Genomic DNA, 19,499 nt, shown 5'->3' with positions numbered 1-19,499 from the left:
GTTTTTTCAGTCATCAGTCCACATGGTAAGAAAAACATACTATTACTCTCTCACATGGATTGGTATAACTTTATTATTTTATAGCAGTATTTGTTTAGCTTTGTTCTGGCAGACTAATCAATTAATCAACTATCACTTTCAGCACTACATAGATCAAATATATTTCATGACCATTAAACCTTTATCCAGAAACCAGAAACACGAGAGTTACGTGTCATGGTTACTGGTGTAATGTGCTGTATGATAAGTATATGTACAGTACGTCTACAGTATGTTCAGCATGCAAGCTGGCACGAAGTACCAATTTAGGTTTTCACCGATTTGATAAACACGTAATAAATATAGATGAACTAATTTCATGTGACACAGAGAAGTACTGCCACCCTCTCGTTGTCAGACAACAGAACCGCAGCAGAGTGTTGTTACTTATCTCAGTTTTTAAAATACGTTTTTGTTTCTATTAATATGCACAGATTAATTATTTCTCATAATTCTACTTGTTCTTTCTTTGCTTGTTAGCCAATTAAAAGAGTGATTGAACTCTTTTCTAATAATTAGTATAGGACATGTTATTTTTGGGATATAAAGCGAAATAATAAAATACTGAGATATACGATTATCAAATTTAAATACTTTTCCGATGTCCGGAGGAATATTCTTGGTTCACAAATTATGTATTTTGACAGTTGGATTTTATTGGAGGTAGAACGGCTTCAATGTACAAAACACCATGCGTGAATAAAACCACTGAATTAGCACATGTAGAATTAAAATCACTCCTCTCCTAAAATCCAGTCCGAATGGGATTATGACAGATGTAAAGATATCAAACAACAACTACAATATATCCCACATTCAGTACATTGATGAACTAATTATGAAATCGTCATTAAAGTTCAGTCGATGGTTTCCCTGGATTGGTTTCGTCCTCGTTTCGGGGCACATGGAAGTCCACGTATGGACACCACTTGGTGTTGAGGCACACCAGTTTCTTCAGAGTTGAAGTTTTCACGATATTGAACCCCGTCTCTCCCCCAAAGGTGCTGGGCTTCCAGTACTGAGAGGAGCAGATGGGGTTTCCCATCAGGCCTATCAGGGAGAAGCTAGCGCCCATCTCCAACATGCTCTCGCCAAACAAACTGGTAGGAAGCGTGTTCTCCAGCAGGAGGCCAGGGTAGAACTCCACAGCATCTATATCGCCATAGAGCTCCTCTAAACCTCGGGCCATTTCTACGTCACCTGTTTGGAAATGAGAAAACAGCAGGTAATAAACTGTTTGCAAATGGTAAATCACCCACAGTACGTATCACACAGATTAAACGTGGGTTTCCTCTACCCACTTCAAATGTACTACTAGTAAATACTTTAAATGTGAACGCATTTCATAAATACACAGGGTTGTGAAACATTGTGAACAAAAAATTGTTAGATTTAGGCAACAACACTACTTTGTTAAGTACAAAAAAACCATCCTGGTTTGTGTTTAAATAATGTTAACAATGTAATGAAACTACGTATCTGCTGTGACAGATAATGGATGGGAGGAGGAACCAATATGAGAACAATTTAAGGAGACACTTCTCTGTCCTACAATTCTGCTTAAATGGAATACACAATGATGTTACAGATCACTTAAGAAATCTGGGCAAATAAGTGCAAAGAAAGCGGACTTTTTATAACTTCATCAAAGTTATAAAAAGTCCGCTTTACAACAAAAACTAAAAAGTACTGACTAATTTTTCTTTTTTCCTAAAACCATTTGACATCCAAATGTGGCAAAGATATATCAAATTTGAAATCAAAAGCCTAAATGCCATTACGACATTAATCGTGCTTACCGGTTAACTCATAAAAAGAGGTGTATGGCTTTAGTTTAAACCTTTTCCTGTATTCATTTAAGGGCCGCATACGCATCGCTCGGGACTCTCTGATGACCATTTCTGACGCTTTGAGCGCTTCTGCATGAGAGTTGTGACCTCCACCAATCTGAAATACAAAAAAGTCACTGGATTACTGAACTGTTCGTAGTAATGCCATTAGACTGATTAGATAATTGTACTTCTTTGAGAATTTAACATATACTTAAATAAAATAAAATGCAAACATTAATGTAAAATCCTAATTAGGAAAATTAACTAATAAATACAGATGGATATAACAACACCCGAACGATAATAACAACACCGGATTCTTGTAAACAATCACGTATCTACCTGTCCGGCGGGTTGATGGGAGAAGGCCTCCACTAGTTTCTCCACACCGTAGTGCATGAGGAGGGAGGTGTTGGACATGAACTGGGAGTACGGGATGTCATCTCCGTCGATGAGGAAGCTGTCGGGCATCATCGGGTGCCAGTGGGAGAGGTGGGCGAACTCCAGGGCGATGCGGTTGCTGTACGCAAAACGTGTTTTGAAGAGCAGGGTGGGGTCGAACTTCAGGTTCACCAGGTACCCAGTCAGATGCTGCATGTACTCTTCTATTATAATGTTGATGATCTCTCCTGGGGGACAACAACAATGATATCTTCACTTGATGTCTGTCACACACTGAGACAAACTTGTATCAAAATTACAACTAATTGTTCAAACAGTTAGAGGTGAAATGATAAGTTAAGTCCTCTATTAATTGATTGACAAAAAAAGTGATGTCTTACCATGTTCGGCAAGCAAAAATGCCCAAAATTATGCAGTTCAAGGAATTAGTTGGTTTTCTTTGGCTTAAATTATAACACTTGGAATAGTATTGGGATTTGGACCGTTGGTCGGACAATGCAAAGAATAACAATGAATGAGTTATTCCAGGGGGGGGGGGGGGATAAGCAGATTGTCCAATAACAACAATAAATGTAAGTAGTTCACTTACATTTGTGGATTTTTACTGAAAATAGAATAATTAGGAATAAACTGCCAGTTCTGTACTAAAGAGCTGTCACAGGTCAAAAAACTGTCAATGTATTTCTTATTTAGAATAATGAAATCTATATTTGTGCCAATCCCTCTGTCAGAGAAGGAAGACGTTGCTTCTGACGTCCTCACCGATGATGATCAGTCTGCTGGTCTGGAAGAGCTGCTCATCGTCCCAGGTCGGATGTTCTGCCTTCAGGATGTCACAGACTCTGTTGTGCTCCCTCAGCCATACGGTGGCGTACATGCTGAGGCCTGGCAGGAGGCCGAACATCTCATGACCAATGGCCAGACGGTCTTCTGGAAGGACGCGTTCAGGGTACAACATGTGCACAGGGACCTCGGCTACAGTAGGAGGGTACACATCCCCATTTACTGTCTGTAAACAAACACAAAATAGTATTTCAGAGAGACCATATTTTGAAGATGTGAGTCAGAACCATTTTGAGGGAGTTCCTTCTCAAACCCTGATGCGAGTGATCAATCGATCTTCTCCTCTAACTGTCAGGCAAAACAAAAAACAATCAGCATATTTCTTGAAAATAAGACTTTCTTTGCCACCTGATATTTCAGCTTTCCATCTTCATGAAGCCGGAGGTGATGCTGTCTCACGAGGTTGTCTCCATAGATATTGCCCGCATCCACCTTTAGAGAGAAAAACACATGCATTTGTCAATAGATTCACAACCAACAATTAATTAATTAATATAAGGTAGCAGGTATTTATTGTTTAATAATAATACAATTCTGGTTGTGGCTTTGTGCTGAACTGCCAGTCCTGTATGTGTCTCACCCCATGTCCTAAAGCCTTGGTGAAGACACCTTGGACTGAATGGTCCGTCTTGAAAAACTGGTTGGTGTAGTGTTGGGCCATGAAGGCAAACATCAGATTGGATCCCTGAGGGTCTGGCCGAAATGTCTTCCTCCTAAAAAAACGTTCAGTCAACACTCCGGGATCAGGTAGTTGTGGTTTACCTGTTGGAAAATAAACCGTTAAAGATGTCCTCGGGAACACCATTGTCTGTGTGTGCACGTTGTGCAGGTCTCACCTTTAGTTCCCATCGGCAACGGGCAGTCTTCAGGAATCGGAGGGAGGAGACGGGTGGAGGAGATGTTGTGTAACGACTCCATGTTGACGTATCCATATTTGGTATTGTAGATCGGTGGGCTTGGAATAATTTCGTCTCTGACTTTGTGAGAAAATGACAAAGTGTTGTCAAATAAATATATATATATTTGTTCTTCTTTTCACCTTTATCAATGCTTTCAGTCTGAGTTTGCAAGCAAATGATAAAACAGTCCAAAGTGAGAGCATGCCACTCTGGCAATATTGGGCAATGGAAATAGAAATTCGTGGCTTCTTTTGTAATCACATATCTTACACGCTCTCAAAAGATCAGGGGAATACACTCCAGATGCACTTCAAAAATACATTTTCAGATTAGTTACAGCTCACATTTAGTTGGGGTTGTCTCAACAGTTTGTGTCTATAAAAGACAAACCCACTCTGACCTCGAATATTACCATAACTAACCCACAAGGCCTCATCTAAAACTGCCTTGAACTCAGCAATATATTCATCAAACTGTCTGCACCTTTAAATACAACAAGGCTGATAAAACCCCACAATGTTGTGTCTTAAAGTGTACATGCTCCCAAAATGAATAACAACGAAGATCTGTAAAAAAATGGTGGGGAAATATTCATCTGATGTTTATCTGCTGTTTTCTTTGACTTTAAACGTTGAACCTTTTTTCACTTACTTGTCAGAATTAAGTACATGATTGCGTTTCGCAGGAAACAGCTGTTGACGACGTCCCAGAACCACTGGAAGTGGGTCATGATGTAGTGGAGTATCGGCCGTCTCGGCTTCGTCGAGAGACGAAATCTGATCCAGAGCTCCTCTGCACACAAAGATAGAATACATATACATTCCATAAACTTCTAATCAATCTGTAAAGGGTGTATGTAGCTATATATAGTGTCAATTTAACACTTAAAGAGTACATTTTAACACTCACTTAACATATGGTCCCTGATCTTTAGAGTGTTAAAGCCCCATAATGGAGTTTTTCCCTTGGAGCGCCCCCCTTCAGTATTTAACGTTTACTTCAGTGTCGTAAATACCCCCTTCAGTATTTAACGTTTACTTCAGTGTCGTAAATACCCAGTTACGATAGATGCAGCCTCGCATACACTTGTATTGATGACCAGACGAAGTCAGAAACCAAGAAATGATGTCAACCGATAAGCTAAGAATATTCAAAGATTTTACATAAATATGACTGCATAGTTTTATTCATTGTGATATCGGAGATGAATGCTAACATAACCAAAAGAATGACAACATTTAGTTTAGATGAAATACCGATCGCGTTTTCAGCCGATATACGTTGTCTTCTAAATGTTTGAATGTGGAGTACATGTGATCGAATATAATATTGTTGACAACACCAAAAAGCTACATATTCATAATTTACATTGGAACATGTAATTCATTACAAGAGACTTCGCTTGCTTCGCCCTTATACTGTAGCTGCGAGCGTGGAATGGCACAATATGACATTGCGTAATCACTGCCAGAAAGCAGGTCGAAGTACATCCGCCCCGGATCGGGCGGCCCCAGAATCCTACATAGCGGAGTTATTTCCCCACAGACCCCCGATGGCAATGGCGGAGGCGCAAATCGCCATATTAAAAGTCATTGTTGCGGCACAATTTTTTTCAAGCTGTTATTTTAAGGTACAATTGTTGCATAATGTTACTTTAAAGTAACACTGAACATAGTGTTAACATTTCAGAGTTAACGCAACTCTGGGAAGAGTTATTATTTTACTCTTTACTGAGAAGCGTTTGTTTTGATTAACACCTGTCAAATGTAAATAACACTTGAACTATTTAATGTACTCTTTTATCCAAAGCGACTTACAATCACGTTCCTTTCATACACCATAGACACAGCTGCAGGGAGCAATTTAGGGTAAAGGACACATAGACTCGGCGGGGATAGAACCGCCAACCCCCTGATTGAAAGACGGACCTGCTAACCACTGACCCACAGTGGCTTTTTAACACTCTCTAGATAGGGACTTGCTTAGTGTTAATGTACTCTTTAATTCTACTGTGCAGCTTTTGACTCGGTAACGTTAGCCCTCTACAATTCAATATTTCAGGAGACAAAAACAGCTCGAGTGTAAGTTGAACTCAGTATAGAGTTGTTCTAAAATGTTGCTTCTGCTGAAATATCAACATTTGATATAAAAAAAGTGATTTAGAGAGTGAATGTTGTCATTGGCATTTTACTCTTGCTCTAGTTGTAATGACTCTAACAGTCAATTCACATTAACACTGTATATTTTAAACAAACATGTTTAACTCTGAATATTTACACAAACACTGTGGGCTATTTACTCTTGCTATTGTTGTAATAACTCTGAAAGAGTCAATATATTTTAACAATGAATTTCTTTCTCCTTCAAATGACCATGGCTTTGTGTTTGTAGTTCTTTAGTTCATAAAGAGGTGAAGTGTTTGGATTACTATTGGCCTCAGAACTTCTGCGAGGGATCTTGGGTACGATGTAGTTATTACCACCTTGGAAATATTTACAACTGCACACTTTATAGATTGTTGTAAAAAAACTACTTTCTTTGTGGTTTTTTTGGGGATCTTTTCACTAAAAAAGGAAGAGTGGTTAGAGTTAGTGTGTAGCACTTGAGCTAGCAGGTACTTGGGAGGTTGGCCATGCAGCCATTCACTTGAAGGACACTCGTGGTGGGACTTTTGAACCGACCCACACGTCGAAATGTGCAGATTCATATCCCAACTGCATATGTTTCTGTACTCACGAATCTCGCAGGAGTCTCCATAGTAGCCGCTGTTAGTGCAGTCGCATCGGTAGCTCTCTGGACCAAAGCGCTCACACACTCCGTTCTGACACGGGTAAGAGCAACAGGGATTCACTGCGAACAAGGAAAAGGGTCAACTTACTTTCCATAGAGAAGTAATTGGAATGTCAGCCCTGCAAAATGGCAGTGCATGTGGTGCATTGGCTCGGAACATTACTGAAAACTAATTCAAACAAAGACAAACTGAAAATGTTGAAATTATTTACATATTACTGTTTGTGTTTGTGTGTGTCAAACATGGCCCAATACTTTGGAACTGTTAAAGCTAAAATCTACCCTGAATGTATATTGACTCATTACAATGTAAGCAGGCCTGAGGGTTAAAGAGGGCTCTTGATTACTAACGGCGAGACACAGTACACAGGGAATGTTTACTAAATTAGGACTTCACCAAACCCAACCACCTCCCTCGTATCTTTAGCTCTCTGCCGTTGTAGCACGGCTTCCTGTGCTGCCTCCATACTTCCAAAAGTTAAATGTGATTATGATAATGCTTGCACGAGCTGTTTAAAATAGTTCTGATGTCTAGTTGTGATGTATTTTTTTTTAACCAGGAAAAGAGATAAAAATGGGTTATTTATTGCACATGAGCATGAATAAATGCAACAGCAGCCAACTTCAGTTTAATCCGTGTCAGTCGAGGTATTTCATTACTATTTCCCACTTGTTCACACTTTTTATGGTATGAATTACACTCTTTAATCAATGTTAATTCAATGGAGGCTTGAATTTAAATAAAAAGTCTGTTTATCCATACATCCATTCATGGAGCTTATCCTAAAGATTACTTTTACATTTGATACTTTAAGTATATTTTGCTGCTAATATTTTTGTGCTTTTACTTAAGTAAACTTATGAATACTGGACTGTATTTGTATTGTGTGGTCTGTAGCGTAAGTTTGCAACATTTAAGTCAAATATTTTAATACTTCATCCACCACTACTGCTGAAGCTGCTTTTCAATATTTGACTTATTTAGATACTATAACCTGTGGTTTGATGTGCTTACCCATACAATACCTTAACCTTTAACCCTGAAATCCTGAACCTGTACCCACCTGCACACCTGTAAGTTTATGTCTCTTCAAATTTCTGAACATTTGACCAAAACACCAAGCATCATAAAGTCTATCAGGAGTCAACAGAAACACCGCAGAGTGATGATCACAATACTTCTGTGAAAATATAACAGCATATGGTTGTTTTAAAACTGACCACTGAAGCAAAATGAGCCGCTTATACTCAGATGTGTACTATAAGCTTTAGGATAAAAGAAAGAATGTGTGTGTCATCATGAAACAGTATAATTACAACCTCAAACCACATTCTCAAATGATTACTAAAACAATAAAGACTTGTGATGAGGGGGGGAAAGAAAACTTACCAACACTTGAGTCAGCAGCACATGAGCTCTCCAGCAGCAACAGGTTGAGAAACCAGATGAAAAAGATGCTAAACTCTACCAAAAAATAATAATATCAGTAGGCACATCAAATTCTGTCTGCAGGTGTTTGATTGAATAATTTCAGCACTCACCTTTCATGATTTCCACGAGAGGGTCGTTCTCTGAGGGCTCAAACTTAAATTGTCGTTGTCTGAAAAAAGGTTGTTCACAGTGTTCCTCTCCTTCCAGAAAGTAATTTGAGAGGCTTTGGTTTGCTGCTCTCCTTTGTAGCAGAAAGGGAAAGCAGAGGACAGCCATTTCCCTCCTCCCACAGGAAAAGTGGGTGGAGCCTAAAAGGTAACAAATGTGCACACATGTGAGCAGAATAAGAGGGGGGGAAACAAACAATTAAGAAAAGCAGCATGGTTATCCTAGAGAGGAGTGAGGGTGGCTAAAGAAGGAAGGAAAATAAGTTTGAGGTCGGATTCAGCTTCCATACACCTTTAGAAAAGCTTTCAATAGTTAAAGTACAAAAACAACGGGAGCAACTAAGAAACGGAACCGGCTAAAATACAACCATGTCCTGGGTTCCATGAGGAAGGAGTACGGATCCTGGTAGCAGGCTGTCAGGAGCAACGTGGAAATAAAGAGATGATGTAAAATAATGTTGAGTCGGTGCTGGTGTTTGACGAAGCGTGTTCCCGTCCGCAAACACGCTTCGTCAAACACCAGCACCGACTCAACATTCAGACGTAACTGCTGGTTCCGTAGTGGTCACCTTTTCCTCCCCTGTTCATGTCCGCAAATTATGTTTGAGTTGGCGTTGTAAAAACCTGTAGAAGTCAGGGACACGACAAAACGATGTTTGGTAACGTTGGAAAGATATTCACAGATTCTGACTATTTGCTCTCTGCTACTGACGTGCTCATGTGACAACGTGCTGAAAGGCAGGTTACTATTTACTTACTATGTATAATGTTGCACGCAACCGTATCATAAAAGCAATAAGGTACTCGAGGCAGTACTGGATTGTAAATAATTTCCGCTTCAAGGGTGTTGTTAAACCCTTGAACATCCATGCTACAGCATTCCCAACATGATCTCGATCGAAATCCCCTTTCATTCTGCAAAAGAAGTCAGATTATGAAAGGGTAGCAACTGCCTGATTAGCATCGAAGGCTTCTGCCCAAACTAACGCCCTTCCTCTCAACAGCCCCAAAATGAGGGAACGGTCAACGGCCGCTGGCTGAAAACCAAGGAACATTGGAGGAGAAAACATCTGCATTTATCCAGGTCTCCAGAGTAGGGTTCTGGGTCCGAAGCTTAAAACTCTGAGCAACTGAGGCACTGGGGAAGAAGCTGGGGGGGGAGCTGCTGGCTGGGCTGTGCGGTAAGTTGAGCGGTTAACTGAAGCATATGGGTTGGTGAAGACAAATGTGGAGGGAGGTTGTTGTCTTCACTCCCGGACCTAGCTCAGGTTAATTTGGAAACTGTTGGTTACAAATAAATCTACGTGAATTGAACTCTGATCCAAACTCTCTGTGTTCTTTGGGTGTTTGATTACTGAGGTCAGGTGTGTGAGTCTCCTGTGGCGTCTCACCATGCATCAGTCAGATAGGAGAGAGATACAAATTTAAACAGCATCAGGTGAAGAAATTAGTCAGAATCGACCAAGAAGAAAGAAATCCAGCCACAACAATTGGCGAGCCAGCCAGGAGGGGTCCGCGGGAGACAGGCCGGAGCGAGGCGGCCTTTGCTCCCTCACAGACTGACCGATCCAGCCAAAACAGACATTATGGCTGAATAAAGTACACCTCGTGACTCACTCTCAACCAATCAGAATGCTTGATTTCATCTACCCGTTTTATAATAAACACCTCATATAGATAAACTAATTGCATGTGACACAGAAGTACTGCAACCCTATCTCTCGTTTTCAGACAGCAACGGAACCACAGCAGCGTGTTGTCACTTATCTCACACGTGCTACGAGGTGATACACCACCCTCTGCATCCTGTCAGTCCGTCAGTATGAGAACTCCAACAGACATTTAACCATTTAGTATTGGGATTGGAGATTTTTCTTTATTCAAATTATACAGAAACACCAGTAACTCCACCTATCCTAAAAACCAGTCCGACTGGGATTATGACAGATGGAAAGATATCAAACAACAACTACAATATATCCCACAGTCAGTACATTGATAAACTAATTCTGATTATTGAAATCGTCATTAAAGTTCAGTCGATGGTTTCCCTGGATTGGTTTCGTCCTCGTTTCGGGGCACATGGAAGTCCACGTATGGACACCACTTGGTGTTGAGGCACACCAGTTTCTTCAGAGTGGAAGTTTTCACGATATTGAACCCCGTCTCTCCCCCAAAGGTGCTGGGCTTCCAGTACTCAGGGGAGCAGATGGGGTTTCCCATCAGGCCTTTCAGGGAGAAGGGAGCACCCATCTCCACCATGCTCTCGCCAAAGAGACTGGTAGGAAGCGTGTGCTCCAGCAGGAGGCCAGGGTAGAACTCCACAGCATCTATGTCACCATAGAGCTCCTCTAAACCTCGGGCCATTTCTACGTCACCTGTTTGGAAATGAGAAAACAGCAGGTAATAAACTGTTGGCAAATGGTAAATCACCCACAGTACGTGTCACACAATTGTGCTTACCAGTTAAGTCATAAAAAGAGGTGTATGGCTTTTGTTTGAACCTCTTCCTGTATTCATTGAAGGGCTGCACACGCGTCGCTCGGGACTCTCTGATGACCATTTCTGACACTTTGAGCATGACCGCATGAGAGTTGTAACCTCCACCAATCTGAAACACAAAGAGGTCACTGGATTACTGAAATGTTCGTAGTAATACCAGCAGCCAGATATATTTTTAAAAAACAAGAAAGAAAACCTCATTAGTAAACACTGTGCATCGAAATTCTCAAGCACATGATGCAGCTGAAAGCTATCTTAGACGATTGTCTCATTAGATTTTAGGAAGTGATTGAGAAGGGAAGTCTGCTAAAATCTAGAAACAGTGGTTAAGTGTTTTGAAGGACCTGCCACATTTCTAACAATAACCGTGTTCTGCATGAAGGATCCTCTCACAGTGGGTATTTTATATATTCATAAGCAGAGTTATGCAAATATCTTTCCAACTTTACAGAATTTAGTTTTGTCTTGTCCCTGACGTCTACTGGTATTTACAATGCAAAAAAAACATTGTTTGCGGACGTGAACGCACTTCATCAAACACCAGTACCGACTCAATGTTGAGACGTAACCGCTGATCCCGTGGCGGTCACCCTTTCCATTGCTCAGAGTGCCATAGAAATCCCGCAGTATTTCATTCTTCCGTCTCTTGTTATGGTTTACAGTTAACATTTTTACTTTCTCCAGTTATGGTCTTCACGTCTACTGGTTTCTCTTCGCACCAGTTGGTGAAGCAGTTAATTGCCCACTTCTTTTGGCTGACAGTGTTTTTTGGTTGTGCAACATTTCATAGCTCTCACTTTCTTTCTTATTATTGGTAGCATGACGTCCACCTGAAGAATTCTCTTTGGCTTCCCACTCAGCTGAAGTCATTCCCCCCAAAATATTAAAGTTAACACAAAATATGTTTGGTAACTGTCGAGCCTGAACTGGTTGCCCAAAATCTACTGTTATTTTTATTTTGAGTGTGCACTGATATGGAACACTCAGATAAATGTAAACAGCTGTAGGACATTATGGCTGAATAAAGTAAACCCTGTGACTCCCTCTCAACCAATCAGAATGCTTGATTTCATCTACCCGTATTATAATTTATTTTATCAGACTTTTCTCTCACAATATATAATGTTACTTCTTTAGGAATGAAACGGATACTTAAATAAAACCATCTGATAAGTTCAAAGTTAAACTATCAAAATCGTGAATATCCAAAGCGACAAAGTTAATGTAAAATCATATTTAGGAAAAGTAACTAATAAATATACAGATAAATGTCGTGGAGTAGAACATACAACATCCTTTCAATTCCTCTGAAATATCTTGGAATAGAAGTATAAAGTAACATTGGAGGTACAACTTAAGTACAGGTAACTATGCCATGGCCCTGTTGATGCTCTGGTTCTGGGACAGGGATGTCGTATGTGTACAGATTGTAAAGCCCTTTGAGGCAAATTTGTAATTTGTGAGAATGGGCTATACAAAATGAACTGAATTGAATTTAAAAAAATGAATGTGTACTTGAGGAAATAAACGACAGGAACGACACCGGATTCTTGTAAACAATCACGTATCTACCTGTCCGGCGGGTTGATGGGAGAAGGCCTCCACTAGTTTCTCCACACCGTAGTGCATGAGGAGGGAGGTGTTGTACATAAACTGGGAGTACGGGATGTCATCTCCGTCGATGAGGAAGCTGTCGGGCATGAGCGGGTGCCAGTGGTAAAGGTGGCTGAACTCCAGGGCGATGCGGTTGCTGTACTGGAAATGTGTGTTGAAGAGCAGGGTGGGGTCGAACTTCAGTTTCAACAGGTAGCCAGTCAGATGCTGCATGTACTCTTCAATTATAATGTTGATGATCTCTCCTGGGGGACAACAACAACAATCAAAATTTGCTCACGGAATTAGGTGATTTTCTTGGAATATTTCTTGGAATATTATTTTGATTTGGACAGTTGGCATTATATTTTGGTTTGTTTTCAAAGTTTTTTTATGTTTTAAACACCAAACAATGAGTTATTTGTGGGAAATAATCAGCTGATTATTAAATAACAACAACAAATATCAGTTTTAGCCCTAAATGTAATTTTTTACTGAAAGGAAAATAATTAGGAATAAACTGCCAGTTCTATACTGAAGAGCTGTCACAGGTCAAAAAACTGTCAATGTATTTCTTATTTAGAATAATGAAATCTATATTTGTGCCAATCCCTCTGTCAGAGAAGGAAGACGTTGCTTCTGACGTCCTCACCGATGATGATCAGTCTGCTGGTCTGGAAGAGCTGCTCATCGTCCCAGGTCGGATGTTCTGCCTTCAGGATGTCACAGACTCTGTTGTGCTCCCTCAGCCATACGGTGTCATACATGCTGAGGCCCGGCAGGAGGCCGAACACCTCCTGATCAATGGCCAGACGGTCTTCTGGAAGGACGCGTTCAGGGTACAACATGTGCACAGGGACCTCGGCTGCAGTAGGAGGGTACACATCCCCATTTACTGTCTGTAAACAAACACAAAATAGTATTTCAGAGAGACCATATTTTGAAGATGTGAATCAGAACCATTTTAAGGGAGTTCCTTCTCAAACCCTGATAACAAGCATGTCATTTCAAAGAGAAGAGTGTCAAAGGGTGTTGTCATATTAAAGTTATTTTCAATGATCACAGAATTTTAATTGTAACCCATACAGGAGGTGACATATCTTGCTCCTTGACTGGCTGCATGGCTCTTGCGACGTATATACAGAAAAAATATGCGAGTGATCAATCGATCTTCTCCTCTAACTGTCAGGTAAAAAAAAAGCCAATCAGCATATTTCTTGAAAATAAGACTTTCTTTGCCACCTGATATTTCAGCTTTCCATCTTCATGAAGCCGGAGGTGATGCTGTCTCACAAGGTTGTCTCCATAGATATTGCCCGCATCCACCTTTAGAGAGAAAAACACATGCATTTGTCAATAGAGTCACAACCAACAATGAATTCATATTAGGTAGCAGGTATTTATTGTTTAATAATTACATTCTGATAATTAAAACTATGTGTCTCACCCCATGTCCTAAAGCCTTGGTGAAGCCACCTTGAACGGAATGGTCCGTCTTGAAAAACTGGTGGGTGAAGTGTTGGGCCATGAATGCAAACATCAGATTGGATCCCTGAGGGTCTGGCCGAAAGGTCTTCCTCCGAAAAAAACGTTCAGTCAACACTTCGGGATCAGGTAGTTGTGGTTTACCTGTTGGAAAATAAACCGTTAAAGATGTCCTCGGGAACACCGTTGTCTGTGTGTGCACGTTGTGCAGGTCTCACCTTTAGTTCCCATCGGCAACGGGCAGTCTTCAGGAATCGGAGGGAGGATACGGGTGTAGTAGGAGATGTTGGAGTACGACTCCATGTTGAGGTATCCATATTTGCTATTGTAGGTCGGTGGGCTTGGAATAAGATCGCTTCTGACTTTGTGAGAAAATGAGAAAATTAATTTTTCTTCTTTTCTTTTTCAAAAATGTTTTCACGAAGGCTTTCAGTCTGAGTTTGTGAGCAAATGATAAAACAGTCCAAAGTGAGAGCATGCCACTCTGGCAATATTGAGCAATGGAAATACAAATTTGTGGGTTCAAATAATCTTTTGTAATCACATATCTTACACGCTCTCAAAACTTTAAAAACCACATCAGGGGAATACACTCCAGATGCACTTCAAAAATAGATTTTCAGATAAGTTACTGCTCACATTTAGTTGGGGTTGTCTCAACAGTTTGTGTCTATAAAAGACAAACCCACTCTGACCTTGAATATTACCATAATTAACCCACAAGGCCTCATCTAAAACTGCCTTGAACTCAGCAATATATTCATCAAACTGTCTGCACCTTTAAATACAACAAGGCTGATAAAAAACCCAAATCCTGCCAATATTGTGTATTAAAGTGTACATGCTCTCACAGTAAATAACAGCAAAGATCTGTAAAAAAAATGCTGGAGAAATATTAACTGCAAGCTAATCGTGTTATTTTATCCGCCGATTGATTGACTTGGTGGCGGGCTTGCAGTTTTTTTTAAATACGTTGAACCTTTTTTCACTTACGCGTTAGCACTAATCTCATGATTGTGTCTCACAGGAAAGAGTTGTTGACGAGGTCCCAGAACCACTGGAAGTGGGTGAGGATGTAATGGAGGACCTCCGGGCTCGGCTTCACCGAGAGACGAAGACTGGTCCAGAGTTCCTCTGCACACAAAGATAGAATAAGTATACGTTCCATAAACTTCTAAACAATTTTCCTTTTGTAGAGGGTATATCAATTGGGAATAGTGGTAATACCGACGCTTTATAGATCACATTAAATCCACTAATAATGTAAGAAAAACCTGCGGGCTTGTGTTTGTTCTCCTTCAAATGACCCTGAATTTGTGTTTTTAGTTCTTTAGTTCATAAAGAGGTGAAGGGTTCGGATTAGGATTGACCTCAGAAGAGCTGCAAGGGACTTTGGTGATGATGTAGTCATTACCAACTTGGACATATTTACAACTGCAGACTTTATTGATTAATGGAAGAAAAGAAAACAACGTTCATGTGTTTAAAAAAATATATTTTCACTAAAATAAGAAGAGTGGTTGGAGTTAGTGTGTAGCACTTGAGCTAGCAGGTACTTGGGAGGTTGACCATGAAGCCATTCACTTGAAGGACACTCGTGGTAGGACTTTTGAACCGACCCACACGTCGATGAAACATGCAGATTCATATCCCAAATGCATATGTTTCTGTACTCACGATCAGTGCAGTTGTCTCCATAGAAGCCGGTGCGAGTGCAGTCGCATCGGTAGCTCTCTGGACCAAAGCGCACGCACACTCCTGTGTTCTGACACGGGTAATAGCAACAGGGATTCACTGCGAACGAGGAAAAAGATCAACTTACTTTCCACAAAGGAGTAATTGGAATGATGTCGGACCTGCTCAACAAAATGACAGTGCATGTGGTGCATTGGCTCAGTCTCAATAATTGCAAATGCACACAGAGAGACTCACAAATGCAAACACGAAGATTCACAAATATATTCTATTTATAAATGCACGCACAACAATTCACAAATACATTCATGCACGCGTCAATAAATTACAATTTATATAAATGTAAAACAAAAATCACAGATATATTTATGCATTTCTATGTGGATTTATCTATTTTATTTTTGATTTATATGTATTTATTTGTGGACCGCTAAGCCCCGCCCCTCAAAGGCGGGACAACATCTGATTGGCTACAGATAGTAGTGCATGTATGAGTCGAAAATGCGTGCATAAATGTGTAGCAATCCACAAACAAATGCAGTGTGATCCACAAATAAATACATATAAATCCACAAAAAAATAGTCAAATCCACAAAGAAATGCATACTTATATATATTTTTAATTTTACATTTATATAAATCGTAATTTATTTACCTGTGCATTGGAATGTATTTGTGAATCATTCTGCATGCATTTGTAAATTGAATATCTTTGTAAATCTTCGTCTTTGCATTTGTGAGTCTCTCTGTGTGCATTTGCAATTATTGAGACTGATCTGACCCCGAACTCATGAATACTAACGACGATATACAGTTCACAGGAAGTGTTTCTTAAATTAGGACTTCACTGCTGCCTCGCACGCAACCACCTCCCTCGTATCTTTAGCTCTCTGCCGTTGTGTGCTGCCTCCATACTTCCACAAGTTAAATGTGATAATGATAATGCTTGCACGAGCTGTTTAAAATTATGTATTTTTTTTCACCAGGAAAACAGATAACAATGTGTTATTTATTGCACATGAGCATGAATAAATGCAACATTAGCCGACTTCGCTTTGAGTTTAATCCGTGTCAGTCGAGGTATTTCATTACTATTTCTCACTTGTTCACATTTTTTTATGGTATGAATTACACTCCTTAATCAAAGTTTGAATTTAAATAAGAAGTCAGTTTATTCATACATCCATTCATCGAGCTTATCCTAAAGATTACTTTTACATTTGATACTTTAAGTATATTTCGCTGCTTATACATTTTGTGCTTTTATTTAAGTACAATTATGAATGCTGGACTGTATTTGTATTGTGTGGTCTGTAGCGTAAGTTTGCAACATTTAAGTCAAATATCTTAATACTTCGTCCACCACTACTGCTGAAGCTGCTTTTCAATATTTGACTTATTTAGATGCAATAACCTGTTATTTTCTGTGCTTACCCATACAATACCCTAACTATTTGTTGTTTTAAAACTGACCACTGAAGCAAAATGAGCCCCTTATACTCAGATGTGTACCATACACTAAAGATAAAAGAAAGAATGTGTGTCAGCTTGAAATAGTGTAATTACAACCAGTGGCGGTGCGTCCATAGAGGGCGCTAGGGCGCCGCCCCTCTTAACATTTTGAGATGAAAAAAAAAAGAAGAAGAAAAAAATATAATATATCCTGTCAAAAAACATTATATACCAAATCATTTAAATAGTAAATATACCGTGTTGACGCGCTAAATGTGTGTGGGAGACCGTAAGCCCCTGTCAACAACCACTTAAGTTAAATGTGACATAAATAATATATCGCCACTCATCCTCACGGAGAGAAGCCCCTCCCCATTTTCGGGGCGCCGGCCCAACGTGTGTGCGCAGCAGCGAGCAAACATTTCACGGTCGTTTCGGCAAGGACGGCTTCTCATTGGCGGATGAAACGTGAATCTTGGGGCACAAAAATGTGCGCCCTGGCCAATGACATTGTTTCTTATTTCACGTGACTGGACTATTCGGTAAATCAGAGACCGGTATCGTTCCCTCAGCCAGAGAGCTCCACGGAGCTACGCGAGCAGGTTGCTAACGGAGCTGGTTAGCTGGAGCTCAGTCAGTAATGCGCTGTTTAGTTTCCCCTGTCTGTCGTTCCAAAGTCCTGGGACTGAAACTCTCTGGACTACAACGGGGTGAGGGATCTAAAGAGCTTCAGACAAGTGTAAAGCACGAATCTTGCCACAGTTATCTAGCTAACAGCATGAAGCTAACTAGCTAACAGCATGAAGCTAACCCTGTTTGCAGAGCAGCAGAAGGAGACCGAACTGGCATCGAAAACACAACGAAGAAGTTCTGAAAAACAGACACATTCCCTCAAGAATAATGGAAACAGGCTGGTTACAGACATGATTGACTTTAACCAGAGAGTTATTGAGAAGTTTGCCAACTTTAAAGAGAGGAGGCTACTTTTCTTTACAGTAGTGGGTCTACTCTGTCAAACACCCAATGTAACATGTGCTCTCTTTCTGACTCTATTCTGCTCTGAACCTCTTTCATGTGAGGGTGAAACTCTTTTATTTTGCAAACCTCTGAAACCCAACCCCATGTTCCTTAAAGCTGCTCTGAACCTCTCATGCCCAAAGTTACAGTGTGTTGATAGTTGTTATTGGACAGTGTTGAGCACGCTGTTTTCTTGAAATAAAGCTTTGTTTTTTACAATATTCTACTCAAAACCTCTTTTCTTCTCATTGTTGAGTGCTATTTAAACCGCGTCGCACAACTGCGCCCCGCCCCCCCCCCCAAAAAAATTCACCAGCTGCCACTGATTACAACCTCAAACCACATTCTCAAATGATTATTCAAAACAATAAAGACTTGTGATGAGGGGGGGAAAGAAAACTTACCAACACTTGAGTCAGCAGCACATGAGCTCTCCAGCAGCAACAGGTTGAGAAACCAGATGAGAAAGATGCTAAACTCTATAACAACAAAAACAATAACATGTGGATATTATCAATCAGTAAGCACATCAAATTCTGTCTGTAGGTGTTTGATTGGATAATTTCAGCACTCACCTTTCATGATTCCCAAGAGAGGGTCGTTCTCTGAGGGCTCAAACTTAAATTGTCGTGAAAAATGTTTGTTCACAGTGTGCCTCTCCTTCTATGGAAAGCAATTTGAAAGACGTTGGTTTGCTGCTCCCTCATAACAGTCCATACCATGCTAATGTGGTCAAACAGGCTTTATATGAAGAGCTATCGAGAATGGGCGGTGACAGTTTCCTCTACTTCCTCCATTTAGTCTGCAGTACATTTAATAGAAAGTCTGCTGCCACTGGATGATGTTTAACCAGATGTGGAGGGCAAATTGATAAGTAAATGATGCACAGAGTGAACAGTAAGTCATGATAATATCTGACAGGGAATTTATTTGAGTTCTTGTGAGAATTTCGCCCCGACATGCTCCGCTCACGAGCCCCCGCTGCGCCCCTCCCTCCGCCTCCTCTTCTTTGCCTGCCTGTACAGGCAGTTGAACTTATGAATTCATTTGATATATGTCACAAGAGTTCAATGCTAGCTCTCGGTGTCATGCTATCCTTGTGCCACATTGTTTTATGTGGTATGTTTCTCTTTGTTTTGTCTGTTCCAATTTTACAAAGATCAATCTTGTATGAGCATTGTAGAAGGGTGAAAAGAGTAAACGCAAGAAAAAACAACACTTGTAATAACTACTTACTAACCCAGAGTCAGGTCATGCCCGGAAATATCAGACTGAGGCTTTATAACGTTTTTACAGAGGTTTAATATTTCCCGGCATTTTCCCGCATTTCCCAAGCGGTCGAGGTTAGTAA

General features: G+C 40.3%; 2 protein-coding genes across 2 annotated transcripts; both read right to left on the bottom strand.

The window, feature by feature from the left end:
• Window positions 1–681: 681 nt before the first annotated feature.
• LOC130196631 (prostaglandin G/H synthase 1-like) lies at window positions 682–8,410 on the bottom strand. Its single transcript, XM_056418913.1, has 11 exons — window positions 8,348–8,410; window positions 8,196–8,270; window positions 6,752–6,865; window positions 4,667–4,807; window positions 3,953–4,093; window positions 3,697–3,878; window positions 3,465–3,548; window positions 3,036–3,282; window positions 2,214–2,500; window positions 1,839–1,986; window positions 682–1,239 (listed from the first exon to the last, which is right to left on the bottom strand). The coding sequence occupies exons 1-11, from the start codon at window positions 8,352–8,354 to the stop codon at window positions 890–892; spliced, it is 1,776 nt and encodes a 591-aa protein (XP_056274888.1). The 5' UTR covers window positions 8,355–8,410; the 3' UTR covers window positions 682–889.
• A 1,850-nt stretch (window positions 8,411–10,260) lies between these two features.
• On the bottom strand, window positions 10,261–18,730 carry ptgs1 (prostaglandin-endoperoxide synthase 1). Its single transcript, XM_056420189.1, is given in 11 exon segments — window positions 10,261–10,782; window positions 10,868–11,015; window positions 12,479–12,765; window positions 13,152–13,398; window positions 13,742–13,825; window positions 13,947–14,128; window positions 14,203–14,346; window positions 14,978–15,118; window positions 15,662–15,778; window positions 18,553–18,633; window positions 18,724–18,730. Coding segments are annotated over 11 exon segments (1,788 nt in total). The 3' UTR covers window positions 10,261–10,432.
• Window positions 18,731–19,499: the final 769 nt, after the last annotated feature.

Source organism: Pseudoliparis swirei, chromosome 7, assembly GCF_029220125.1.
Source record: "Pseudoliparis swirei isolate HS2019 ecotype Mariana Trench chromosome 7, NWPU_hadal_v1, whole genome shotgun sequence".
In the NCBI taxonomy this organism is placed as follows: domain Eukaryota; kingdom Metazoa; phylum Chordata; class Actinopteri; order Perciformes; family Liparidae; genus Pseudoliparis; species Pseudoliparis swirei.
This window is presented reverse-complemented; position numbering and strand designations above follow the sequence as displayed.

Bases quoted from the DNA above. Each gene is read 5' to 3' on its own strand.
- LOC130196631 (XM_056418913.1), bottom strand. The intron at 4,094-4,666 runs GTAAGTGAAAAA...TTTCTCACAAAG, and splicing joins CATGTACTTAATTCTGACAA to TCAGAGACGAAATTATTCCA. The intron at 3,879-3,952 runs GTGAGACCTGCA...ATTTTCCAACAG, and splicing joins GTTGCCGATGGGAACTAAAG to GTAAACCACAACTACCTGAT.